A 27,571-nucleotide genomic window follows, 5' to 3' on the forward strand; every position below is an offset into this window, starting at 1 on the left:
GAACTCCACTGCATGTTGGAGCGCCTTCTGGAACAGAGGTGGTCGGTCAGCGCTGTACTTTCCGACCCGTTACCACACACAGATCATGGCCGCGCTGTCATCCTCGCGCAGCAACAGGTTTATTTATTTTATTTTGGTGACGTCCTTTCATGTTTATGAGCATGGGCAGCGTGGCAGAGAGAGATGCATTAACATCTTGTGAAAGCAACTCGGTAAGTGTGACCATCGGCTTCAGCACCGACACTATCTGTTGTCCTCCATTGGACCGTGGTGAGATCCAAATCGCGGTCAGAATGTTCAAAGTCCGTCTGTCTTTCTGATTATTTTTGTGACACATTCAGAATGTCAAAATCTGAAATAATTTGCCCGTGTAAAGAGAGGGCAGACTTGAAGCACCCGGCTTGTGCGATTGTGAAATTCTGCTTGTCAGCCAATGGTCACTAACGTCGGGTTTTTTCTCACTCTCCGACTGAGAGAAGAACTGAGCAGTCAATTGATTTTTGTGTAGGCTGTAGGCCTAGTGTTTAGATTAACCAGGAAACATTTTGTTAGTCACACAAGGGTACTCCCGGCCTTAGTGGTAAATGCGCAGAGATGCGGCAGCCGGGCATTAAAGGAAGATGGGTTTTTTTTGTTTTTGTTTCAAATTTTTTTTAATTTAATTTTTTTTTTTGGGGGGGGGGGGGGTGTCGATTAGTCGATTAATCGGAGTAAATGACGACCACTGGTCGACCAACAAAATCCTTGGTCGTGGACAGCCCTAGGATCAGTAGAACATCAGTCTGATATGTAAAGTTTAGTGTCAACACAGCTTTCACATCACATTCATCTTGGAACACAACTAAAAGGTGGCGTCTGACCTCAGAGTCTTCAGTCTGCAAAGTGGACTTCCCAGAAAACCACACAGCTGTTTCACTTCTGAATCCTTTATGGTGTTCCAGCTCAGGTCCAGTTCTGTCACGTTGGAGGGGTTGGACTTCAAAGCCGAGGCCAGAGGAGCACAGCTGATCTCTGACAAACTGCAGTGCTCAAATCTGAATGAAACACAAAAACATGTCGAAAAAATGGAATCAAATGTGCTTTTATATCTTTGCAGGCCTTAAATATTAGTGTCAGCATCAAATAATTATTCAATGTGTTTTCTTACATTTGATTAACTAGAAATTATAAATGAAGATGCAGAAGAATTAATTGTGTCTGGAAACATGAAGACCTCCAACAGTTCCATTCAGTGAACTGACCTCAGAGTCTTCAGTTTGTAGTCTGGACTCTCCACAAGATCAGACAGTTGCTTCGCTGCTGATTCCTGCAGGTTGTAGTTGTACCTCAGGTCCAGTTCTGTCAGATGGGAGGGGTTAGATTTCAGAGCTGAGACCAGAGAAGCACAGCTGACGTCTGACAACCCACAGCACTGCAATCTGAATAAAGAATAAAGCATGTGAGCTGAAGCCAACAGGATGCAGGTTAAAACAGTCCACCAGAACAAGTGAAAAAGAGCTCAAACGTTACAGTTTATGAGGGCAGTATTCAATGTGTAAGGGAAAAAATTAATTCACATATACCTTGTATGAGTGTTACTCTGTATCACCCGGTAATAACTCATTTAAGACACTTGTTTTTCTCTTTTCTCCCTCTTTCAATGAGGGTATTGTGCTCTTATGATTTAACAACTTTAAGGGGTTTGACAGGGAAGATGGCATGATACAGAGGCGCCTTGGCTGTAGAAAGGGAGGAAAGATAGATAACAAAGTCTTGAACATATCAAAGGAGTGACTACGTATTAACCTGTATATTAACTGACTTGTTTTCGTCTAAGAGTCAGAGCAACTCTGAACTCTGTTCTGTGTTGTTCTCTCTTGCAAGATATTATTAAAAGCATCTTATCTCCTCAGAAAATAACTGACTCTGTGCCTTACTAAAATTTCCGCAACAATCTTGGCGTCACTAACAGGATCCCTCGACTGGTTTACCTGGACCGGACCGCAGTGCCTGATCAGCCTGGACTGAAGCTCCAGCCTCATACCTCCAAGGCCTTTCGGAGAGAGAGGGCTGACGGGTCTGTTTCCTGGATACCAGCGCTGGGGTCATCTTTTGAAACACAGTAATCTGGGGCGGTAAGATTGCTTTCTGTTATTATTTGGAAAAGAGGGTTTTCCCGGTTGTGTCATTAGCGAGACAGAGATTTCACGGGTAAGTGAATCTTAAGTCAGTCCGTAGAAGTGTGACTGAATCAGTCCGAGGAAGTGTGACTGAAGTAGTACTCCGAAGAAGTGTGAGTACAGATTAAGGTCCTCATTGGAGACGTCCTTTGAGTGAAGGAATATATTCCCCCATTCCAAGTCCGAGAATGGGAAACAGTATGTCTCGGGCTTCTGACCCTCCCGGGGGACCCAAGTATGATGAAATGATAAAAAAATATGGTCCGGAGAGTGTAAAATGGACTACTTATTGGATAAAAAAATGGGGTTTTCCCCCTGAAGGTTCTTTTAAAATGTCTGAAATAAGAAAATTAGAAGAGAAGATTTGCAAATGTGAGAAAGATATGAAGAAAAAAAAAACAGTGAAGGTTAAACAGTGGAAAAAAATAGAAGAATGCAAGAAAGGTATAGAGTGTTGGAAAAAGGAAAGTGAAGTGAGAGAAAGAAAGAAAAATGCTAAACAAATGCCAGGACAGAATGATGATGATAATGCAGTATGTGGACGAAAAGATAATTTATCTCTGACTAAGACTGAATCTCCTTTTAAGCCACCACCATATTCTACTGATAACACTTTTTCCTCTCCCTTTTCATCCACACCTCTTTACCCTACACTGAGCGCTCTCGCTGTGCCGGATCCGGACCTGGACTCCTGCCCTCCACGACGCCTACAACAACAACAACCACAGCCACAACAACAACTACAACAACAACAACAACTACAGCCACAACAACAACAACTACAACAACAGCAACTACAACAACTACAGCCAGACACACCACAAGCATCTGGTTTATGGGAAGAGAATTCTCCAAACGTCACTCCAGGAGAAATCTCTCCTCATCCTCAACATCTGTCACACCAGTCTGAAGATGAAGAAAAGGAAGAAGTTGAATTCACCAGTGTCCCAGCCCAAAACCTTTTAATGCAAGTAAAAAAACTCCTCTCCCCACAATCTGGAAGTCGGAAATCTCAACGTGTGAAAAAACCAACCCAGATCCAAACCATGCCTATGGTTGAAGTTGCAGGTCCAGTTGGACCATTACTGGTCTATCGACCCTGGACTGAGACTGACATCATCGAAGCATCACGAAGTCTCCCGGATCCAGAGAATTCTGGACCCCGATTTGCTGAAGAGTTGCGAGGCTTCTGCGCACAATTCCGCCCGACCGGAGTGGAACTGCGTCGCATATTGACAAGAAAGTTCAAACAAACCGACCTCTGCAAATTAGTGGCGGGTTTGCCACAACCGGATCTGCGACCTACTAACAGTGAGCCTGGACATAATGACAATATTCATTACGAAGCAGCCATCGAAAGACTGTGTCAAACCATCACCACTCAGTTTCCGACCAAAATCAACATGTCCCACATTTACACCTGCAAACAGAAACCCGGTGAAGGGACTGAGGACTTCATACACCGCATTCTCGAGGAGGTGAGCAAACACAGTGGTCATCAGAGACCAACGGATTTGGGCCATGAACCAGGACCATGGGAGAGTATTGCATGCGATGCAATAATTAAAGGCCTGATGCCAGATGTCGCCTCTGAAGTAAAGAACATCTACGTGGGATGGTGTGAGGGTCCTCGTCTAATTGACGTCCGCCGATATGCCCGACATGCCCAGAACCAAGTTGAGACCCGTCAAATAGCCAAAAAGGACAAGACTGAAAAGGAGCTGCATTTGGCAGCCATGAGCATGTATTACGCAGTTGGTGATGTGACAGGTCACCCCGGAAACAGAGGACGAGGTCGGGGACGTGGACGTGGACGTGGAAGGGGAGGTCGACGTGTACCATACCTGAACTATGACTCGAATGTTTGTTTTTACTGTGGCCAGAATGGACACTGGAAGCAGGACTGTCCACAGCTGAGAAGAGACGAAACTAAGCAAAAGGCTGACTGAGGGTGGGAGGCGGGTTCCGGACGTCACACGCCAGCGGAGCCTCAACAAATGGGTGATAACACAACACACACACATGCTTTTCCTGCTCTGTGCAATGAAGAGACGCTTGCTGACTGTGACTCACATAGTAAAGTTTTGCATGCTATTTCTGTCCTAGAGCAAAGATGTTCACCTCAGGTGATAGGAACTTATGCTCATTTGACATCTGAAGCCTATAAGGCTTTTCCAACTTTTCAGCTTAGTATTTTGGGGAAACAAGTAACATTTATGGTTGACTCTGGGGCTACATCATCAGTAGTGAAGTCAGGGGAATTTGATCGTCCTCCAAAGCTAAGTGGAAACTACGTCTATTCCATGTCTGCATCAGGTCAGGTTGTGAAGGAGAAAATGACAACACCCATTGCGTGTGTCACTCCCGATGGGCTCTCCTTCAAGCACTCATTTTTGTTATCAGAGCTGTGTCCCATTAACCTGATGGGCCGTGATCTGATGTGTAAACTGGGCATTATTTTAACTTCCACACCAGAGGGTGTTAAGGTGATGTCGCAGCCTGAGAAAGTTTTTACAGCGGTGCAGTTTGACTCATCAGCACTTACATATGCTTATGAGTGGAAACTTCCCAGCTCTCCTTCCTCACAACAGCTCGTGGAGGTAGCAAAAGCTTTAGTTTCACCCCTTTCTGATTTCATGCAACCTGCTGATCTGCACTGCACATCACACGTTTCTTTGGGGCCTGACTATGACTATGAGAAGAAGTGGTTTCGCACTCCTTTTGAAAAAATATGTACGTCTACTTTATTTTGGAATTCACAAACTGCTGCACTGGCTGTGTGCCTCACTCCAGAGCAATTAGAGTTTTTTAATGTTTGTGGTACTCGCCCTCACATCTCCTTGGCCAAACCTACACATTGGCACTGGCAGGGTGTGGGAGAGTTTGTTGCAACTTGTAAAAAAGAAACTGATTGGACAGTTTCACCTGCTGATCCAAATTTGATGTTTTCTGAACGATTGTCAGCATACAAGAAAACCTTTTTGAGCACAATGCATTGTCAAAGAACTGTGGAACTAGTTCCCACTACAGAATCGCATTTTGAAGCATGTTTTTTATCTGAAACAGATCTGTCTTCATTACCCATGTTGGCTGAAGTGCCCACTGATCTTTGGGCTAAAAGCAAAAATGATGTGGGGTTGATAAAAGGCTGTGAACCGGTAATTGTCACCCCTAAATCGGACTTTCGCCCGTGTAAAAAACAATACCCTTTGAAGCCTGAAGCAATCAAAGGGATTAAGCCTGTTTTTCAATCTTTTCAGAAAACAGGCATCATTGTTCCCTGTGAAAATTCACCTGTGCGCACTCCATTATTTCCTGTTAGAAAGATTAGAGATGCTGGCCAGCCAGATGAATGGCGTTTTGTACAGGACCTCCAAGCAGTGAATGCTGCAGTTCAGCCACGTGCTCCCACTGTGCCCAACCCACACACTATTTTGTCTCAAATTCCATCAGATGCACAGTTTTTCTCAGTTGTTGACTTGTCTAACGCATTTTTCTCTGTCCCTGTGCACCCTGATAGCCAGTTTTGGTTTGCTTTTGAATTTGAAGGGAAATCTTGGACTTTTACCCGGTTATGCCAGGGATATTGTGAAAGTCCCACTATTTACAATGCTGCCCTCAAAGCTAGTCTGGAACCACTCCAACTAACCCAAGGCTCTGCTCTTTTGCAGTACGTGGATGACATCCTTTTATGCAGCCCATCTAAGCAACAGTGTGAAAACGACACAGTGACTCTGCTGAAGCATCTTCATTCTTGTGGCCACAAAGCCAGCCTTTCTAAATTGCAGTTTGTTCAGGACAAAGTCACCTTTTTGGGCCATGTGATTTCCAAAGAGGGGCGCTCACTTTCTCCTAAACGCGTTGCTGCAGTTCAGAACATTCCTAAACCAGTTACTAAAAAACAGCTCATGTCCTTTTTAGGCATAACATCTTACTGCAGGAACTTCATTCCTAACTACTCTTCTCTCGAAGCTCCTTTAGGTGCTCTTATCCATGGGAAAGGCCTCCAGTCAGCTGATCGTGTTCCATGGACTTCTGAGGCTGAATCAGCCTTCACTCAGCTTAAGCGGGCTCTTCAAACAGCTCCTACACTTGGTATCCCAGATCCTCATAAACCTTTCACACAGGCAGTTGATGAAAAGCATGGTTGTATGACATCTGTTCTTATGCAGGAACACGGGGGAAGACAAAGGCCAGTGGCTTATTTCTCCGCAAGGTTGGACCCTGTGGCTGCAGGTCTGCCTGGTTGTCTTCGTGCTGTTGCAGCTGCAGAGAAAGCTGTCCTGGCCTCCCGAGATATTGTAGGCTACAGTAATTTGACTGTTTTGGTTCCTCATTCTGTTGCCATTATTCTTCTTGAGCAGAAAACCTCACATCTTTCAGCTGCTCGCTGGCTCAGATACACCTCTGTGCTCCTTGATATGCCAAACGTCACTATTAAACGTTGTACTGTTCTGAATCCGGCTACGTTGCTTCCCACTCCTGATGATGGGGAGCCGCATGACTGTGTAGTTGTTCTGGAACAGGTTTGTACACCCAGACCTGATCTTTCTGACATTCCTCTTCCCAACTCTGACATGATTCTTTTTGTAGATGGATCAGCTTTGCGTGATCCAGCCACAGGTACTAACTGTGTTGGGTTTGCAGTATGTTCTTCACATGACACTTTGCTGTCTGGTTCCCTTCCTAAACACTTCTCTGCCCAAACTGCTGAACTCATTGCACTTACTGAAGCATGTAAGCTGGCAACTGGTAAGTCTGTCACCATTTACACAGATTCCAGATATGCTTTTGGTGTTGTTCATGACTTTGGTGCGCTGTGGAAGCACAGACATTTCCTTAAATCAGATGGCAAACCCATCTTGAACTCCTCACAGGTTTCTGATCTTCTTGATGCGATCCTTTTGCCTACAGCAATTTCGGTCTGTAAGTGTGCGGCTCACACTAACTCAGATGATCCTGTTGCTCGTGGCAATGCTAGAGCTGATGCTGCAGATAAGCAGGCAGCTAACTCTTTTCCTGTTTTCACTTCCCTCTTTTTGCAAGTGGAAGACACGCCCACAGATTTCCATGCTTTGCAAAGTTTTGCTTCTGCAGATGAAAAACGCATTTGGTCCTCAGCGGGTGCAACTCATACAGATGGTGTTTGGCTGGGACCTGATGGTAAACCCTGTCTTCCTAAACATTTTTTTCCTCACTTTGCTAAATTGACACACGGGTTGGACCATGTGTCAAAAGGGGGGATGCTGAATGCTCTCACTGCTCATTGGTTCACAAAAGGGTTTAGTTCATATGCACAAAAATACTGTCAGTCGTGTATGGTTTGTGCTACACACAATGCAGGGAAAGCAATACACACCTCACAAGCTGCACATCCTCCACCAGAAAGTCCTTTTGAACATTTAATGATGGACTTTGTTGAACTCACACCAGCTGAAGGGAAGAAATATGCACTCGTAGTAGTGGACATGTTTAGTAAATGGGTTGAAGTTTTTCCTGCAAAACATGCAAACAGTCATGCAGTAACTAAAGCACTGCTGACAGAAATCATTCCAAGGTGGGGCATTCCAGAGAAGATCAGTAGTGATAATGGCAGACACTTTGTAAACACAGCATTGACCGAGGTTGGTAAGTTCCTGGGAATAAGCTTGCGTACACATTGTGCTTATCATCCACAGAGCGGAGGTGCTGTGGAAAGAGAAAATGGTACTTTAAAGTCCAAGCTAGCCAAATGTTGTGAAGAAACGGGTCTGCCATGGACAAAAGCATTACCTATTGTGCTCACCTATATGAGGATGAGAATTAGAGCTCAAGTGAACCTCAGCCCATTTGAAGTTTTATTTGGCAGACCTCCTAACCTGGGAGTGGGACCTGTAACCAGACCCCTCCCCTCCACAACTGTTTGTGATGATGCAATGTTGTCTTACTGTCGAAACCTTTCCACTGTCCTCTCTCAAGTTTCACAGACAGTGAAAGCAGCACTTCCAGCCTCAGCGGACACACCCCTGCACCCACTCCAACCAGGTGATTGGATAGTGGTGAAGGAATTTCGCAGAAAACACTGGAAGTCCAAACGCTGGCAAGGCCCGTTCCAGGTGCTACTGGTCACTCACACAGCTGTTAAAGTCGCAGAAAGAGCAACCTGGATTCACGCCAGTCACTGTAAGAAGGTGCCAGAACCAGTAGATGACTTCCACCCTGACATACATCAGCCTAACCAACTCGCCCTGAGGGACAAAGAAAAGAGTCAGCAGTAAAAGCTGTACTCCACCGGTGTGTTAAGTGCTAGTAACCTCTGACACCGAAGATTGAGACATCCTCACCGAGACCTGCGATGAAGCGACGTGATCGTCACACGTGTGAACAATGGCAGAAACTGTTTGTTGTTTGTATTTTACTATTTGTAACCAGCATGTGTACATTTTATCTTGATTTCACAGGCAGCAATAATGCAGATCATGTTAACGATGCCTCTCCTGGTGGCAAGTCCAGAAATGTTTTACAAGAACCATGGGTGACACGCAACGTTTGGTATCAATTGGCGAATTATTCTGTTAAATCTGTCACCGATGCTTCTTGTGTGGTTTGTATGAAAGATGCACAGCCTGTTGCTTTTACAGGAGTGCCTGGGGAAGTTGATCCGTTAACTTGTACTTCCTATGCCATCTGCTCTAAAGGCAGTCGTAATGTAACGCTGTACCTGCCTGAAGTTGACCCTGAGATGACAACATCTCCATTCCATGATATGAATTGTACTTATCACCTGTGTTTGACACATTGTTGGCTGATGAGAGGAAGTTATTTTAAGGACGTGGATGGCAAATATCATAGTAAGGGAGACCATTATCCTTGGAGTATTGAATGTCCGCCACTCACCGGTGGCATTATTCCACCACCGCCACATTTTAAGTTATCTAGAGCACGAAATACTTATATAGTTTGCTATGAATCCCAACCTGAACCTGCAAATGAATTCAACAGACATGCCCTGGGCAGTGTCCCACCTGACATGTGTAATGTTACTGTCCCTGTCACATGGGGAAGAAGTAGTACTCAGAATTCAGTAGCTTTTCATTGTATTTTTACTTATTGCCTATTTGATTCTCCCTCCATGTCTCATTGGATTTTTAATGATACTTTGCATTCCACTCGCCCTGTCCCTGACATGTTTTGGCTGTGTGGCCGTCACAGTAAGCTACATTCTAGTCTGCCTGCCAATTGGACTGGTAGGTGTGCCCATGTGATGTTGGTATATAATGTCCGTATTGCTGTTGATCCTTTTGCTCCTCAACCCACCCGCTCAGTACACAAACGCTCTATTCCTGGTAGTTTTGATGATCGTGTCTATGTTGATGCAATTGGAGTTCCCAGAGGTGTCCCTGATGAATACAAAGCCAGAAATCAGATAGCTGCTGGTTTTGAGTCCATTTTCTTATGGCCTACCATTAACAAAAATGTGGACTGGATCAATTATCTTTTTTATAACCAACAGCGTTTTATTAATTACACTCATGATGCTATTGAAGGACTAGCTGAACAGCTAGGCCCCACTTCTTTTATGGCTTGGCAAAACAGAATGGCTTTAGATGTGTTGTTAGCTGAACGCGGAGGGGTGTGTGCTTTGATGGGTGATTCATGTTGCACTTTTATTCCTAATAATACGGCTCCGGATGGCTCTGTAACCAGAGCTCTGGATGGCCTCCGCTCCCTTAGAGAAGAACTGGCTGAAAACTCTGGCGTTGACACCTCCCTTACTGGTTGGCTTGATTCAATGTTTGGCAAATGGAAGACTCTTATTCTCTCCCTCCTCACAGGGTTAATTATTGGATTGTGTCTATTGGCTTTTTGTGGATGTTGTATTATTCCCTGTTTGCGAGGCCTCATTGTGCGTGCCATTGATAAGTCTGTGTCTTACCAAATGATTCGACTGACTCAGCAAACTCCTTTGCTTTCAGGTTGTCCTTTTAGTGACTCTGATTTGGACATGGATGATGATGTTTCTGTTTAATTCTTAATGTTTTGATTGTTTATCATTGGACCCTTTATCACTATGATGCCTGCGTTTTAAACTCACGTTGTGTGTGAATGCAGGCTGATGTTTACTGATAAAGTTATTATTTTTCTTGCTTCTTTTGGGTTGATTAATATAATGGTATTATTATAATCAAAAGGGTGGAGTGTAAGGGAAAAAATTAATTCACATATACCTTGTATGAGTGTTACTCTGTATCACCCGGTAATAACTCATTTAAGACACTTGTTTTTCTCTTTTCTCCCTCTTTCAATGAGGGTATTGTGCTCTTATGATTTAACAACTTTAAGGGGTTTGACAGGGAAGATGGCATGATACAGAGGCGCCTTGGCTGTAGAAAGGGAGGAAAGATAGATAACAAAGTCTTGAACATATCAAAGGAGTGACTACGTATTAACCTGTATATTAACTGACTTGTTTTCGTCTAAGAGTCAGAGCAACTCTGAACTCTGTTCTGTGTTGTTCTCTCTTGCAAGATATTATTAAAAGCATCTTATCTCCTCAGAAAATAACTGACTCTGTGCCTTACTAAAATTTCCGCAACAAATGTAATCACCTAATTTGCACGTGATGAGTGAGAGCATGAGTAGTACTGTGTAGCAGTGTCACAGCCCCTGGGGCTTGTACCGGGCATGTCTCTCTCAGTGTTGCCAGATTAGGTTGAGCGATTTCCGCCCAATCACGTTCCAAAACCCGCCCACTTCAGCAAAAAACCGCCCAACAACGTTTTTCGCATGAAAACATTTAATATTTGAGTAATACTTAAATTCTGAAACATATTACTCATTAAGCACATAACAAGTATCATTCACAGTGTTACAAAGTTTTTTTTGTTGTTTTTTTTTCATGTCAGTATAATGCACGGAAGTGTTTAAGTCCTTTTTTTTTTTTTTTTTTTTTAAAATCAGGGCAGTGATCCGCCTACACCCTTTCTTTCTTTCTTTCTTTCTTTCCGGTATTTATTCCGGGCGGTATTTAATGCATATACAGAGCAGCTTGTTGACCGATATATCGGAGGTTTCGTCTCAGTAGAGGGAGAATGGGGACTCACCTATGTCGCTCTTAAAGGAATGGTTCGGCGTAAAATGATAATTTGAGCATCACATGGTAATGCCACATAATTTATATGGGTGATGAGCCTTTCTCCGAAAGACTGCGGCATTCCGAAGTTGGCTATTTTGAAGTGTTTTGTTAGAAACGCAGCCAATGCAACTGTACGGGGCCAATTTGGAAAATATAAGAAATGCAATGTAAAACAATTGAGGTGATGCCTCAAAAAACACTAGCCAGTGAAATGCTGTGTGGTCCGATGAACTTCTCTGTGCCTCTGTTTGCTTGACGAGGCCTTTGTTATGACACAGCTGAAGTATGTAGCGCTTTTGAGCTCGTTTATCGCGGAAAAACAACCGATTTCTTATATTTTCCAAATTGGCCGCGTACAGTTGTATTGGCTGCGTTTCTAACAAAACACTTCAAAATTGCCAACTTCGGAATGCCGCGGTCTTTCGGAGAAAGGCTCATCACCCATATAAATTATGTGGCATGACCATGTGATGCTCAAATTATCATTTTACGCCGAACCATTCCTTTAAGCTCACTTCTAAAGTGAGGGGCCAGCACTGATTTTATCATGGCCGTGCACTTGGTGCGATGCATTTGAAACTTCCCAAATTCCTCTTCTAGGATGTCTGACAGATCATCCACTGCATTGATCGACGTGTGGCACGCCACGTATGTTGCAACTCTAATTTCCCTTCTTTTCTGGTCATTGTTGATCTCGCCATCAGAACTGGTTGTTGGTCTAGCAAAGGACTTGATGCTAGTGTTGACGTTCGGGAGACAGTTAGCCTTGTGTCTTTATAGCCCCTTTCACACTGCGACCCGCTATCTTAGCGGGTTCAAATTGCACCTTCGACCCGCGTCGAGCAATGTGAACGCTTGGCGTGTCATGGTGACCCGTGTCGCCTGAAGCCGAGTTCAGGGGGAGTTGCCTAGTGGCAGAGCGTCACACGAAACACATAAAATGCTGGGCGTGTACAATGACGTAGGCACAAGCCATGCGTCGGAGGTAGGGTGAAATACACCTGTCTGCATCAAATTTTTCAAACAAACGATGGCGGGACACCTTGAGAACTCATTTTTGCAATGCAGTTCATGGAGATGTTACTTTACGGTGCGTCTTGCTGCGTGGGAAACCGCGCTCTCCCATCTTTCTGGCCAGCCCTTACAGCAGAGGTCCATCTTTCACCGTCCCCGAAATGTGGCGGAAAATAACGTCCTCTGTTCGGGGGCTGAGGAGCTCGCGGACCTCCTTGTCTCCCCAGTTGGCCATATTAAAAAATGTCTCCAACTTGATGTAGGCTAAAACAGAGTAAAACTTGTCCTCACCTGTCTCTGTTGTTCTGAATCAGCTGTACATTCTGTCTTTTAAACTCCTCACGTCACGCCCACGTCCAACCCGCGTCGATTGTGTTCACATCAAACTCGGCTCGGCAAAAAGACTAGGGTCCGACGCGGGTCGAAAGGCGAGTCGAGTTGACGCGGCAGCCCGGGTCGGCAGTGTGAACGCAACAGCGGACACGCTAAATTCGCGAATTAAACGCGGGTTATTCGGCAGTGTGAAAGGGGCTTTTGTCTCTGCGTGGTCTTTAAGGTCCCTTAGTTGAGCCCGGATCTCGCTTTTGCAATATTTGCACCGTCCCTTGGACGAATCTTGCAGGACAGGTGCAATCCATGCTTTTAGGACGTCCTCGGACTCCCACTCCTTTCTGTAGTGCTTTTTATATTTTCCCCACTTGGACGACATTTCGTATTCGAGTAGCTGCTTAGTGCTGTAGCTGGTTGAGTACCGGTAGCCTTATGGAAAAGGTGTAAAATTTATCTAACAAAAGATTCACTGTGTTTTAGAATGTTTCCGGCTACTCAACCTCAGGGCCATATATGGCTCTGTTCAACCAGCTACGGCATATCTGCCGCCTGCTGTGTACGTAGGCCTACACTGTATGGATTGATAGGAACACAATTTGATTTGCCTGTAGCAGTCACAGTGCCGTGTGGATTAAGAGTTTTTCAAACTTTGACAAAACCAACATTCCTGTGGGGGATGTTTACGTATGTGGATATAAACCAGATCTTCATTTTCTTTCCACAAAGGAAAAAGAGACAGAAACTGCCTAATTTACGACAACCTTCTACTCTCTTAAAAGCTTTTTGGGAGTGAAAAATAAGCAACAGACACTTGCCATAAAAATTGGAAAACTCGAATGAACAAAGAACCTTTCTGTTGGAGATGTTGGAGACCTCACTATCTTATCTTCACCATGAATCGAATTGACATGTTAACACCCTCTCCCCCAGAGAAAGAGACCAGATGGCTACATACGAACTGAGAAGACTTCATAAGACTCACTTTTAGTCGAATCTTAAAACTATATTAAATGTGTTTGATAACCGTGTACAATTTCTTTCAGGTTTCCAGCTTGATCACAAGACGCATATAGAGACAATTTGTACGATTCTGGCTTAAATATTGACGAAGAAACAAACTTGTTGGAAAATGCCCAACCTGCCTGATGGAACCACATTGCCCCCTAGTGGTCTGCAGTGTTGATTAGTTGAACATTTAAATCCCAGAGGACTCAGTAAAATGGACAATATATGCAACTAGTAACTTCTAACGATGTCCCTTCGGTATCTATTTGGTATTTGTTTGGTGTCCCCATTGTTAACACAGAAAATTAGCATTGTGTGATTCACTATTCATATGTCACGATTTCATAGATATTCATCTGAATTTTGAAAGTCATAATTGTCTTTATCATGTGTGTTATTTTGATGTCTTTATATTACAAGTCTATGTTATATCTTTAATCTGCATATCTTAACAAGATGTGGTGTTTTCAGAATCACTGAGACAAATGTTCTATGAGATGGGAGTAATGGAGAAATAAGAGTTTTCTTTGTCTAAATCCAGAAATCCCCATATAGCACAGATCACCTTACACAGACATGCACACAGTTCAAGCATGTCATTGGCTGAAAAAGTAGTGTAAGCCCCGCCTCCGAGAGTCAAAACCCGGAACCCGCGAAAAACACAGACTCTCGAGTTCTCTCGTTTGCTGGCTCGCTTCAGGCGTCTGCTCTCTTGCTTCTTGCCTCTTGTTCCAGAAGGGTTCCAACCCAGAGTTTCAGAAGGAGATTTGAGCAGAGAACAGCTGCTCAGAGAGTTTTGGAGATGGTTTAAGCAGAAGAGAAGAGCTCACCAGAGTTTGGGAGTTTTCCCATAATCTCAGGAGAGAACGGAAGGACGTGTGGATAACGATGCAGCGGACGACCGGAGGAGACCCTCCAGAACCCAGTGAGACCCCGGAGACGAGAAAGAAAGACCCGAACAAAGAAACAGATTGAAATACTCTGAAGATGCACGTTTTACGTGTTTTTGTTCGTCCCTCGCCATCCACGTCCTTCTACGTCGCACGTCCTAACCTCCGCTGTTTCACGCCATCATCACCTTTTCCTACCAAGAAAGCCAACTCCAAGCAACCTTTTTTTTTATCTTCTGTGAACTTAAGTTCACTTCATCAGAGAAGCAACGGACCCACTGACATCAGAAGATTCGATCATCTAACAGCAAAGCCCTCAACACCATCGTCCCCGTTTCCCGGTGGAAAGGAGCAACGGAGAAGCTAAAAAGTCAGCCACGACAGCCAGGAAGGCCCAGAGAACGGAAGAGAAGTCCCCTCGGACCCCGCGTGGCCGCTGCCGTGTTCCGACTAAACAGAACTTCAGCACAGTAAGACCGACCCGTTTTCACCTTAAAGTGGGTTTGATGGATGTCTCGAGGCTTTCACAGAATGATAAATTAATCCGAAATGTCAGTATTTAGCGTCAAATAGTCAGCCAACCCAAACTATTTGAATAAATCCAGTAACTCTCCATTCCCATATTTTATTTTATATTCACTAAGTGTTTTATATAATCACCCATATTCCATGCATCTCCTGTTTGTTTAAAGGTTCATGTCTAACATCATATCATTGTAATAAACAGCTCATATATCTATATATATGTTATAATCACAGATTGTGTCGTATGCTTTCTTTACGTAATGTCTGTCCAACCAAACGAGAACTTCACGAAAGTAGCGAGATATGAGACTGATTATTAATTGAATATTAATTTAACACCAGGATCGTAAGATTTCGAACAGTTTTCCTACCTGACTGTGACTTAAATTAAGTAAAACCTAGGTAGGTGGTGCCCTGAATTCGAGGTAAGGTTTATTTGAGACTGTAAGAACATCTCATAAATCCTTATATTTAATACGTATATAAATACCCGGTAACGCTACATGCCCGAAGGAATTTTCTGCCCGCCGGAGGCAGTCAAAAGACGCCCAGTTGGGCGGCCACCCGCCCAATCTGGCAACACTGGTCTCTCTCCTCCCTCTTTCTTTTTGTCTCCTCCCTCAGACCAGGAAGCTGATTGGAGTGTGCAGCAGTGATTGCGGCAGCTCGTACACCTGGCCGTCTGTGGGAGTGGATTTAAGCCGCCTTATTTTGTTAGTTCTTCCCTTTTGGTTCCTGGCTGGGTTTTTGGTTTTGGGTTTGTTTGGTTTATGCTCTTGTTATATTTCGCACCATACAACACCTTCGCAGCACATTCATGCTCCACAACACCACTACACTACTGATGACTGATTGCCACATCCCATTGTTTTACTTTTGTTGAATTCTCAGCTTAAGTTCCAATTGTTTAAATAATAAGTAAGTAAGTAAGTAATATTTATTTATATAGCACCTTTCTCAGACAATGAAGGTCACAAAGTGCTTCACAAGAAGTGCACATAAAATACAATAAAAGTCGACAATAAAAACATACAGTTATTAACAACAATAATAATATTAAAATAAACAAAGCGGTCATAAAAACAGCCAACACACTGCTGTGGTTAGAAGGCTTGACGACACAGATGGGTTTTAAGTCCACTCTTGAAAGAATCTACTGTATCAAGCGAACGTAATGAGAGTGGGAGATCATTCCAGAGCCGCGGAGCGACGGCCTGGAAGGAGCGATCTCCTCGGGTCTTAAAACGAGTACGAGGGACCAGTAGAAGATTTTGGTCCTCTGACCTCAGCCTTCGCGAGGGAGTGTACGGACACAAAAGGGCTCTAATGTAGGAAGGAGCCTGACCATGGAGAGCTCTAAAAGTCATCACCAGGATTTTGAAATTAAAACGAAAAGCCACTGGAAGCCAATGAAGGGACTTAAGAATGGGAGTAATATGGGCCCTTCTGTTTGTGCGGGTCAGTAACCTCGCTGCAGAATTTTGGACATGCTGCAAACGAGACAGCTCCTTTTTGTTTAGACACGAAAACAGGTTGTTGCAATAGTCTAAACGAGAAGACACGAACGCATGGATTATCAACTCCAGATCATTCTTGGAAACAAAACTTCTAAGTTTTGAAATATTCCTGAGCTGATAAAAACAGTTTCTTGTCAGCTGGTTTGTATGATGCTCCAGTGACATCTCTCTGTCAAAGATAATGCCCAGATTTCTAAGGGTTGATTTAGCAGACAAGCTCAAATCACCCAAGTATTGCTTGATTCCTGGGATTTCATTGTCAGGGGCAATAACCAGCACCTCAGTCTTTTCGGAGTTTAACTGCAGAGAGTTTGCGCCGAGCCATTGTTTTACTCTCACAAGGCAATTCATTAATGAGTCCAGTTCGTGGATCTCAGAAGACTTAAAAGAGCAGTATAGCTGGATATCATCTGCAAAGAGATGATAAGAAACACCAGCAAACTCCTGAAATATTTTACCCAAGGGAAGGACATAGAGCACAAATAAAATTGGTCCCAAAACAGAACCCTGGGACACTCCACACAGCAAATCTGCAGAGTCCGAAGTGAACTGGTTTGCAGAGACGCTAAAGGTCCTACTCGACAAATATGAGGTGAACCATGCTAGTACAGGACCAGACAGTCCAACCAGGTCACGCAGTCTTGTTAACAAGATTTCATGGTCGATGGTATCAAATGCCGAAGAGAGATCCAGCAGGACTAAGACAGTGCATTTCCCAACATCCGCAGACATCATAATATCGCTTGACACTTTGATCAGAGCAGTTTCCGTGGAATGATGCTTGCGGAAACCAGATTGGAAAGGGTCAAAGATGTCAGAATTCTCTAAAAAAGATGTGAATTGTTCTGCGACCACCTTCTCTAAGAGTTTGGACAAGAATGAAAGTTTTGAGATAGGCCTGAAATTCTTTAGAACAGTGGGGTCCAGATTAGGTTTTTTGAGAAGCGGTTCCACAAAGGCATGTTTAAAAGAGTTGGGAAATACACCAGAGGACAGTGACATGTTTATCAGCTTGGTAACCCAGGGGCCAACGACAGTAAATACTTTTAAAAATAGTCCAAAAGGAACAACATCAGATGGACAGAAAGAGGGCTTCATCTTGGTTACCAAAGCTAAGATGTCATTCTGTGTTACAGACTTAAAAGAGGACCAAATTGGATTTCCTTTTAACTCACAAACCGTGTGCTTCCTCCTTTTTGATACGGCTTTTGAGCCAGTGCGTGTCAGGCAGCATCTTAGATTACAAAACTTGTAGTGATTTTGAACATATTTACAAGTGTTTTTGTCCTTTTTTGGTCATTTTCTTCATTCTTGTACACAAATATGAACACAGCTATTCCAAATAATGAACTTTTTTCATGATTTTTGTCTTTTTTATCCCCATAAAAACAACAGAAAACCAGTAAAAGCCTTTACATCCTAAGTCTTTGATGTAAACACTTCCACAAAGCCACATCAGCTAATGGCTGTCACAGATATGCTGTTTTATTTCATTCAGTTTCTCATCAATTTTCTCAAAGATTTTGAATGGGAAGACACCTTTATTGGGGGGGGGGGGGTCATCTATATGGATCTTTAAACGTCTTATATCTACCATTTAGTGTCAGCACAGCTTACATCATATTAATGTGAACACACAACTAAAAGATGGTGTCTGACCTCAGAGTCTTCAGGCCACAGTGTGGACTCTGCAGAAAGCTGCACAGCTCCTTCACTCCTGAGTCCTGCAGCATGTTCCAGCTCAGGTCCAGTTCTGTCAGATGGGAGGGGTTGGACTTCAGAGCTGAGACCAGAGAAGCACAGCTGACCTCTGACAACCCGCAGCATTCCAATCTAAATGAAGAATATATCATGTTGATCAATTCTAATCAAATATGTCTTCCATGTGTACTTTAAAATGTAGAAGAGGTTTTAAAAAGTCAGCGATTCTCACAGTGAAACACACACAATGAGCAGAAAACAACTCCTCCTTTAAAATAGCACAATAGAATTTATTAAAGTTGGTACAATGATTAAATCAATGGTGCTTCCATCAATAAACACCATTGTGGACTAAGCTAGTCCTATGTACAAAATAAATAACTGAGAAAGCCAGCAGGTGAAACGCCATCTACTGGTGAAAGGCAGTAACGCAGCTGAACAGGTCAGGGCATGTTCAGCCACACTAAAGCCCGATTTATGCCCTACGGAACCGGACGAAATTCGTCTGTCCGGTCCATACGTTGCTCCCGGAGCTTCTGTTTATGCCTCCGTCCGTATTGCACACGTCCGTAAGAAATAGAAATAGAGGGCGGTATATATTGAGTCATTGTCGGCCGCGGGTTTGAGAAACATGGCGTCAATTGAGGAAGTTGCAGTTCTCTATCTATTATGGCAGCACACAAAGAAACCGGTGTTTAGGAAACATTAACTTGTGCGTTTTTTTTTTTGTTTTTTTTTTACACCCGTTCCTTTCGTACACGGTTTCTACTCTTCGTTTTTCTTCTTCCTCCATAACTTCCGGAGCCAACACGCTCCTGACTCTCTACTGCCCCCACGAATTCCTCTGGTATTGCTCCGTTTCGCCCGGAGCTCGCTGGAATGCTAAGCTCTTGACCTACGGACAAACTGACGGATGAAACGACCCCCAGAACCGGGTGAAAGCGTCCGTTTCCGTAATTACCGTAGGGCATAAATGGGCCTTTAGAGCAGCAGACCAGCAAGTCAGCAGACTGTGTGAAGCTGCATGGACTTTCTCTGGTTTTCTTATCCCTTGTGAGCGTTCTTGAGGACATGTAAGTGCTTTCTACTTCTTAGTCATGCATATGTTGATCATTTATTCTAGTTTGTGTTACATGGGAGTATTTTGTGGTTACTTTGATATGTGAGGCTCCAATGCTGTTCAGCATGCTTTGCCTCTGCTAACTTTATGTTGGAATTTGTACAGTTTCCTCTGCCAATTATATTGCATTTCTGTTGTTGTGTTATGCTTAAGTAACAGTTTGTACATAAGTGAGGGATATTACTGGTAAACTTTAAATCATATGGCAGTTTATTTATGAATGTTTATTCTGATTTAACTGTTGAATGATATTCTGAGCAGATTATCTGATACATTTTATTGCTTTTCTATATATTTTCAGACCGCACACATACATATGTTGTACAATGATGTTAAAGTTCAACATCATTCATTAAAGAAGACACATCAGATCTCTCTGTCCAAGTGCCTTGATTCTCTAATCGGAATCATAGTCCATAATCCACCGCCACAACCAGCAATCCTTCTTTCTGAGTCTCGCCCCTCAAACATAACTAACAATGAAAAACACAGATGCAACCCTGAGGTTCCCAAACTATACAAAACACAGTCTGAGCCGATACAAGTCGGGCCTTCAGCTGATCCAAAATGCTGCAGCCAGAGTTCTGATGAGATCTAACAGCAGAGATCATATTTCTCAGTTTTTCATTTCAGCATTTTTTCATGTTTAAAACTGGAAAAAATAAGACACTCACTTCAACATTCTGCTGTTCAATTTCAAATCATATGTGGTCAAGGGCGTAACTTTTGGTCTACCATTGGGGGGGTTAAACTCGCGGCATATTTATTTATTTATGTATTTATTTATTTATTTAATCATTTTCTTGCTTGCTAATTTGCCATTCCTGTGTTAGAAATACATTGTGATACTTTTACTGATTTAGGCTACTTAACGTAAATGCAGCAGTTCACTTGACTATTTATGCCATAACAACACAGTAGTTAAATTCAGTGTTTAAGCACTAGCCAACAGTGGCAGCTGAGAAGAACTTAAAGATTAATCAATTTCATCACTGTATTGGCACCTACATGCAGCAAATGTATTATGCACAATGCAACTCTCGATACATCACACAATACAGGGTGGCACACTGGAGTGCAGCTTGCACCTTTATTCTGAACCGATTTCACATATTGCCCACTTACTATCACATTAAGATTGCTATAAATTAATAATAATAATACTAAAGGAGTAAGAACTGATCGTGAACTTGTCTTTAATGTCGGGTGTGTTTCCAGAGCCACTAAAAACAGCTGTAATCAAACCTCTGCTGAAAAAGGACAATCTTGACAAGACACAAATGAACAACTACAGGCCCATCTCAAATCTCCCATTTTTAAGTAAGATCGTTGAAAAAGCGGTTTTTCAACCACTTAATTACTTTTTAAAACAAAATAACTGCTATGACACATAACCAGTCAGGTTTTAGACAGAACCACAGCACTGAGACTGCTCTGACCAAAGAGTTTAACAACATATGTCTGAATACAGACGGTGGAAAATGTCAGTCTTAGTTTTACTAGATCTCAGTGCTGCATTTGATACAGTTGACCACAATATATTACTGAAACGACTGGAAAACTGGGCGGGTTGAACAAATTTCAAGGAAAAACATATGTTTTGACTGTTAAGCCCGGTGAAGATTCAACACTAGGGATGCACAGATACCGATACTGGTATCGGGTATCGGGCCGATACTGTTCTAACATACTCGTACACCTACTCGTTAAAGTTAGCCGATACCATGAACCGATACCATGAAGACCGCGATCAGAGGGTGTCCAAGTCCTGGTGTGCCATATACAACTACACAAAAATATTTTTATCTTATTTACTATATTAGTACTTTATATGTACTCATTTCATAATACAGAGGAAAACTCTATTCCCTAAAAAATTATTTAAAAAAAAAAAAAAATCCTCAGAGAACCCATATTTCGCTGTAAACGCAGTTGCGCAGGTGGGAATTATGAGACTGTAACACATCAGAGGCTGAAGGACAACATGAAAACAGAGAAAGAGCGCTTTCTTGTGCGGAGCAAACCACCAACCACCAGTGCAGAGACTGCCGACAACCCACCACCGAAAGAAAAGAGGAAAAAAAAAACTGTCGACAGTATCATGAAAGTTACCGTCTTATGGCTTCAGTTGGACCGGGGTGTCAGCAATCCTCAGCCCGAGTGCGTCCTGTCGGGAGAAGTTAGCTAATGCTAACTTAACTGCTAGTTAGCTAATGGTAACTTAACTGCTAGTTAGCTAAAAAAAAAGTGGTATTGCTGCATCCCTATTCAACACATTAGCAGTCATTCCAGTTGTCAACGCCGCTTAAAAAGGTGATTTTCTCCTCTTCTAGCATTATCGTGACAGGAGAACCATGCCAACTTTGGATGCAGTTATCTTAGCGATAGCAATAGCTTCAATATACATATCCTTGGAAAGCTGAGTTTATGGCCATTCATGTGAGCACAATAACTTAGCTTTGTAAATTTTATCAAAGCGACTGGTTTCGCCTTGCAGGGTCACATATAAGGAACACATGAGGTGAACGTCTTGGTATGTGCAAGACAACATTCAAGATTTTCGCGCTAGCTTTGTGAACTTTCTGAGCAGCCGTCACAGCCCTTTTCCATCAATTTAACTCTCGTTAATCCACCTCTTAGCACAACAAACCCCAAAAACGTGTGACTGTATTGGAGCAAACAGCAACTTAAGATACAGTTCAGTGACATTGGTTCCACACAGTGATCCCTGGCACCCTCTGGCACCACTCACCAGCGGCTGCGTGCGCACAGCCTAAACAAACTTTCGGCAGAGAAACCGGGTTGGGTAATACCAAGTAGTCGGTTTGGGGGGAGGGAGGAGGGGGGTATCATTAAATAGTATCATTAAAACATGATACTATCTTGAAATGAAATTAATGAATAAATAAAACAAACAAAAGTTATTCATTCAAATTTTTATGATATTTTTTGATAATTTGATTTGATGATATTGGGGGGGTTATATTAACTGGATCTGATTTTTGAGGGGGTCATGACCCCCGTAACCCCCGTGCAAATTACGCGCAATCCTTTCCTGAATGTATTTGTTGAAGATAATACCTCATGTGCATTCACTTTTATTCATGTGTACTACTCCCTCATGTCAGGTGTGCAGATGTAGGGCAGTGACCAGGGTGGGAATGAATGGGATTATGTTGAAGGGGTTGTTTTATGTATGGATATTCCCTTTTATTTTTGTCTTGCTCTCGGTGGAAGAGGTCGCATTTTCTCTCTGCTCCTCCCTCCCTTTTTTGCCCTGCTCAGCGAGTCTGTGTCTTTTTGGAGCATCTTTTTACATATCAGACGAATTCAAGTAAGATGGATCTGGTCAGCTGGTCTCTCAACGCTATTGATCAAATTTTCTCTAATGCAAAGTTGGGGAAAGGAGAACCCTCATGCCCCGACGGGACATTCTTCGCTGGATACTCAATGGACACCTGGGGGAAGTGGCGGATCGTGTGTTTGGCGATGCTGTCTGTCGAGGACGCCGAAGATGTGTACATATTCGGATTTATGATACTCGGGTTCCTGCTGTTTGGAGTTGGAGGATACCTGGTATTTCACGAAATTAAGAGAACGTGGACAGTGTTCGATGGGGTCACAAGCGCAATCAACGCTCAGGCTGAGATGCTACACGAGCAGAATGGGAAGCTGGATGCGATCCTTACACAGGTTCGCAGGCTGGCTGAGATTCCTGGACTCAGAAGAGAAATGGATTAATCTGGGAGAATGGCTGATTGATCACTTGGACCGGGCGGAAAGGGTCCACATCCCACAAATTCGGTTGAATTCGGGACTTTCGCCATGAGACAACCAGCAAGGACACGAAGACAGGCAACATAATCAGTTGTCTGTCTGACCTAAATAAATTGTTATTCCAATCCGGCGCCCCACACTGGCCTTGTAGCCAGCTGCAAAATCGTTCTTCACGTTTGTTATGAAAACATGATGCTCTTTCCCATGTGCTCCCCCCTCCCCTTCCTGAGGGGTCTCTGTGAGAACTGTTGAACTGGCTGACATATTCCAACTGTCAAGGACAAAACGCCTGATACAACACTCTGCGCAGACTTATTGAACACACACGCATGCACACACACACATACTCATTGATAACACACGCAATTCCTCACCTCTTCACTGGTCCCACTGCTTAATGATGTTGTGTGTATGTGTTGCTTTTTGTGCTGAGTTTTTTTTTTGCAATCTCAAACTGTATCCTGATAAAGGGTAAAGTGTGAAGAATGATTTTTATTTTTTTTCTCCACCTCTCACCTAATGTGGGTCCTTTCTTTCTCTTATTAAAGGAGCGGCTGCGCTCTTCAATGAGCTGCGTGCCCTCTTTGTCCTGGCAGCGCACCGCAAGGAGCGCATGGCCATGGTCACCTGTCTCCCCTGTCTGTTTTCCATGTTTGTCTGTCCAGATGGGTGTACTGGAACTGTAATTTTGTTATGCTGTAAGGTGTAATGACAATAAATGCTATTCATTCATTTATTTTTTTTGTTTGTTTGGTCTTTCTATAATCTGGTTTAAGTGTGTGGGTTAGTTACTCCATGTGTATGATTCATCTGTAACCATTTTTATTAGGGCTGGGCGAGTTAACTTGTTATTATCGCGTTAACTTGTTTATTATTTAAAGGGATACAAGGTAGTTTAGCGGCAGTATAGCGATCTCTATTGGTCAAACTGAAATTCTACACTGTCGTAAAAATGCCCACCTGTACACACCCACTAACTAAACATCGTGGCGAATGCTGCCATTGTGTTATTTAGTCAGTGCAGTTAGGTCATCTGATTCACAAGTGTAGACTGCCCACGTAAGATACTATAATCAGAGATTTTCTGAAGAGAGAACTCAAGATAATATGCTATAATCCTGTTGCTGGAAGAAGTGGCCGGGGACAGGGACGTCTGGGTTTCTCTGCTCAGGCTGCTGTCCCCGCGACCCGATCCCCGGAGAAGCGGCAGATAATGGATGTATGGATGGACTGTTGCTGATCTTGAATGGGATTCTTCCCTCATCATGGTGTATTCGTGGAGTGATTCCTTTGTATTAGCAGACACTTACAAAAGTTACATCTTAGACAGATGCGCGCAGGCACTACCAACATACACGCCGCAATAAACGCAGACTAGCTCTACACTATTCCGATTACAATCACAAATTAATCCATTTTCATGTGTAGATAACAATTCTTGTTCGGATCAAAATGCTATTCTTATTCTAATCAGGTCAGTCCGTGTATTTCTGAAGCTAGGCTACGTCTCGAACTCAGGAGGAATTAGAGCACCGTCATCACCTGTCTCTTCACGATCTAAAACGCAGATCACTATGGTAGATGAACAAGATCACGCTTGGAGAAATTTCACAAAGATGGGAAGTGCCAACATCAAACGTTTCATATTCAGTCTGTGAAAGGCAGAATATGAAACGCTTGGTGTTGGCTCTTCAACGCAAGCGAACACATAGCCTACAACTACAGCTAGCATACAGGACCTAGCTAAGTGCCGTAAACACAAACGACTCTTCTCGCGCATCACGACACTTCAGGAGCGGGTCGCTCCTGCCGAAGTTACATATGGGATTTTCAGCATACAGACCCCTGTTGGGAGCGAGACAGGCTTCATTCGCTTACTATTGACTTGTTTAACCTTTGTTAAACTCCTGAAGGCTATAATTTTAGGTGAAAATGCTACCTAGTGCCCCTTTAACGCCGATAAATATTTTATCGCGCATTAACGCAGGTTTTATTATTGTAAAAGTCTGTTGCTCACAGGCTTTTATTCTGGAAAAGTCTGCTGCTGTGGAAACGGAAAATAAAGTAATCGGCAGATCCACCAAACATGGAGAAGGGTACGGAACTTTTACTCAGCCATTTTCATTTTAAAGTTCTTCCAGATGGCGGAGTCGACAGAACCAAAGTCATCTGTAAACTCTGCCAATATGCCGCCCATTGATTGGACGCGATAATCCGCTTCTTTTCACAGATGTTTATTTACGCCACATCAACAGTGTAGAACTAAATGTTCAAGTAAACAAAGTAAAAGGCAACGTTAGTTGTTGTAATCATTAAAGAAATAGCATTCTTAGCATTGTCGCTGGTACCAATAAATAATCAAAGTCATACTGGCCACTTTAGCCTGCTTCTCAATCGCTTGGCCCTATTTTCTCTCCCTTCGTATCACTACGGGCTGTGTAAACTGTGCAGACCGAAAAGCAGATCGAGCAGTCCCCTGCTTCCGAGCAGTAAACACTGTAACAGGCGCGGCTATTGCTAGGTGGCTGAACTCAGTGATATGAAGGAAAGCAAAATAGGGCCAAGCGATGTGAGGTCTGACTTTTTCTGGAGGGACAATTTTGTGATGTAAATGTATTACTCTGTTTAACGCATATTGTTTTGAGAAGCAAAACGCTTTATTTTCAGGACCCCGGCAAACTAGCCGGACTACCTTCATCAACACCAAAACGAGCCTGGAACTCTGCTCACAGGACGCAGCAGGGGGTAAGAAGATGTTCAGAAATGATGTTGCTGATATGGGATGTCATCCAGCTTCATGTCAAAAGAGGCGAACTGTCCCTTTAATAGCCGCTTTCGGACAAAGCCGTTCTAAGAACACCGTTCTGATAACTGTCCTTCTCCAGCGGAACTGTTTCAATCTGCATTCACACATGAGTCGGGACTGATAGGGACTGATGCGACGCAGCCGTCTGCAACAGCAACGTGTTACTTTAGTGTCACATTCAACAACAAAACAAAACAAAACTAAACATACAACAGTAAGGAAGAAAAGAGAGAGTAACACAGGCGTAACAGTAAGAGAAGAAAAAACACCACCAAGAAGCTAACATGGAGAGCGGGGAGGCCACCGTGTTCATGGTCTGCATGATGGTGATATTAATCATGGACGATCACATCGGGCGTCTAACATGGAGGCTGGAAGAGCTCACAGAGAGAGTCAGGAGACGCAGGATGGAGCGCAGGCCATACTTCTTGGTTTCATGAAGGAAGGAGAGCAGAGCGCCGCAGACAAAGGAGACCACGTGAGGTTTAACTTATTAAACACGCCAAGGTTGTGTCTGTGTCGTATGAGGATACATTTCAGCCTGACAACATGACAAGGGGCGGAGCTACCGACCACCAACCACCTCCGTCAGATGTGTTCCTATAGAACCCAGAACAGACCCAGCTGAGGAGAAGGAGCTAAAATGGTTATAGGAACTGAGGGCCGTGGTCCCGAGTTCCTGTATGTGCGAATGCAGGAGAAAACGGCCGCGTTCATTAAAAGGTTATAAGAACTGCCAAAGGTTCCTACAGTCCGAATGCGGCTAATGTTGGCCTGTTCAACTGCATTGTGGGAATTTGATATACGTGGCTGAGACGCGGATAATTCTGTCCCACACGGCTGGCATGGCTCGGCTCAGGGTAGACTGGCACAGTCCCAATCGGTTGGCCAGCGCCCTCCGGAATGCCCCGGTTGCTATACGAACCCCAGTGTGCACATCACCTGTGAGCACAGGCAGCGCATGGCTCCTCGCTGTGTTGCGCTCCAACACCGGCCGCCGCTCTGCGCACAGTTCCAGGAGGATTTCCCTCAAAACGGCTAATGAGTCGCCATCATGTGCCAGCAAATCCTCTCCGTCTCTGAACACACGCTCTCTTCAAATTGCACCATTTGCATTTCTAATACTGCTAAAGCAGCCATTGTTTTTAATGGAATGCATTGAACCACTTTGCGCTGCTTTTATATCTACTTGTGACACATGGGTGTGTTTATTGTTCATCAGTATTAATTATTCATCTATCTCAAATGTGCACATCACTGTCTGAGGACTAATTGTCGTAACAGTTTCCCAACATCACCTTAGGTGTCGTCAAAGAATCACCAGCTGTAGAAATGTGCGTACGCCAGCCATGAAGTCGGCGTGAGGCACCGCACATTTCCACGGTCTTTTCGCTCTTGATACATCTGATCGTTGATGTGAAAAGGTGCGTAGGCCACAATTTTGTGCGTCCGCACCCTTTGTACACGAGGCCCCAGGTCTTCAGAACCTCCACTAACATGTCCCACAGGGCCACATTGTTCGTGTCAGCGGCAGAGCATAGCCCCACATTTGGTCAGTGGAAAGTGCCAAACAACACAGTCTGCTATGAAGATCCAATGCTATGGAAAGAAA

The 27,571-nt window shown here is 43.6% G+C and overlaps 1 protein-coding gene across 10 annotated transcripts in view; it reads right to left on the reverse strand.

The window, feature by feature from the left end:
* LOC142373457 (NACHT, LRR and PYD domains-containing protein 14-like) overlaps positions 1-27,571 on the reverse strand; it is a 337,305-nt gene that overhangs the window by 31,412 nt on the left and 278,322 nt on the right. For 5 of the 10 annotated variants that reach the window (XM_075456721.1, XM_075456718.1, XM_075456720.1 and 2 more), the window contains 3 exons: positions 18,215-18,388; positions 1,242-1,418; positions 861-1,034 (listed from right to left, as the gene is read on the reverse strand). In XM_075456721.1, coding sequence (XP_075312836.1) covers positions 861-1,034; positions 1,242-1,418; positions 18,215-18,388 — 525 coding nt within the window. The remainder of the gene's footprint in view (positions 1-860; positions 1,035-1,241; positions 1,419-18,214; positions 18,389-27,571) is intronic. The other 5 variants (XM_075456715.1, XM_075456713.1, XM_075456714.1 and 2 more) reach the window with 1 other exon arrangement.

The sequence above is a fragment of the Odontesthes bonariensis genome, chromosome 23 (genome assembly GCF_027942865.1).
Source record: "Odontesthes bonariensis isolate fOdoBon6 chromosome 23, fOdoBon6.hap1, whole genome shotgun sequence".
Classification (NCBI taxonomy): domain Eukaryota; kingdom Metazoa; phylum Chordata; class Actinopteri; order Atheriniformes; family Atherinopsidae; genus Odontesthes; species Odontesthes bonariensis.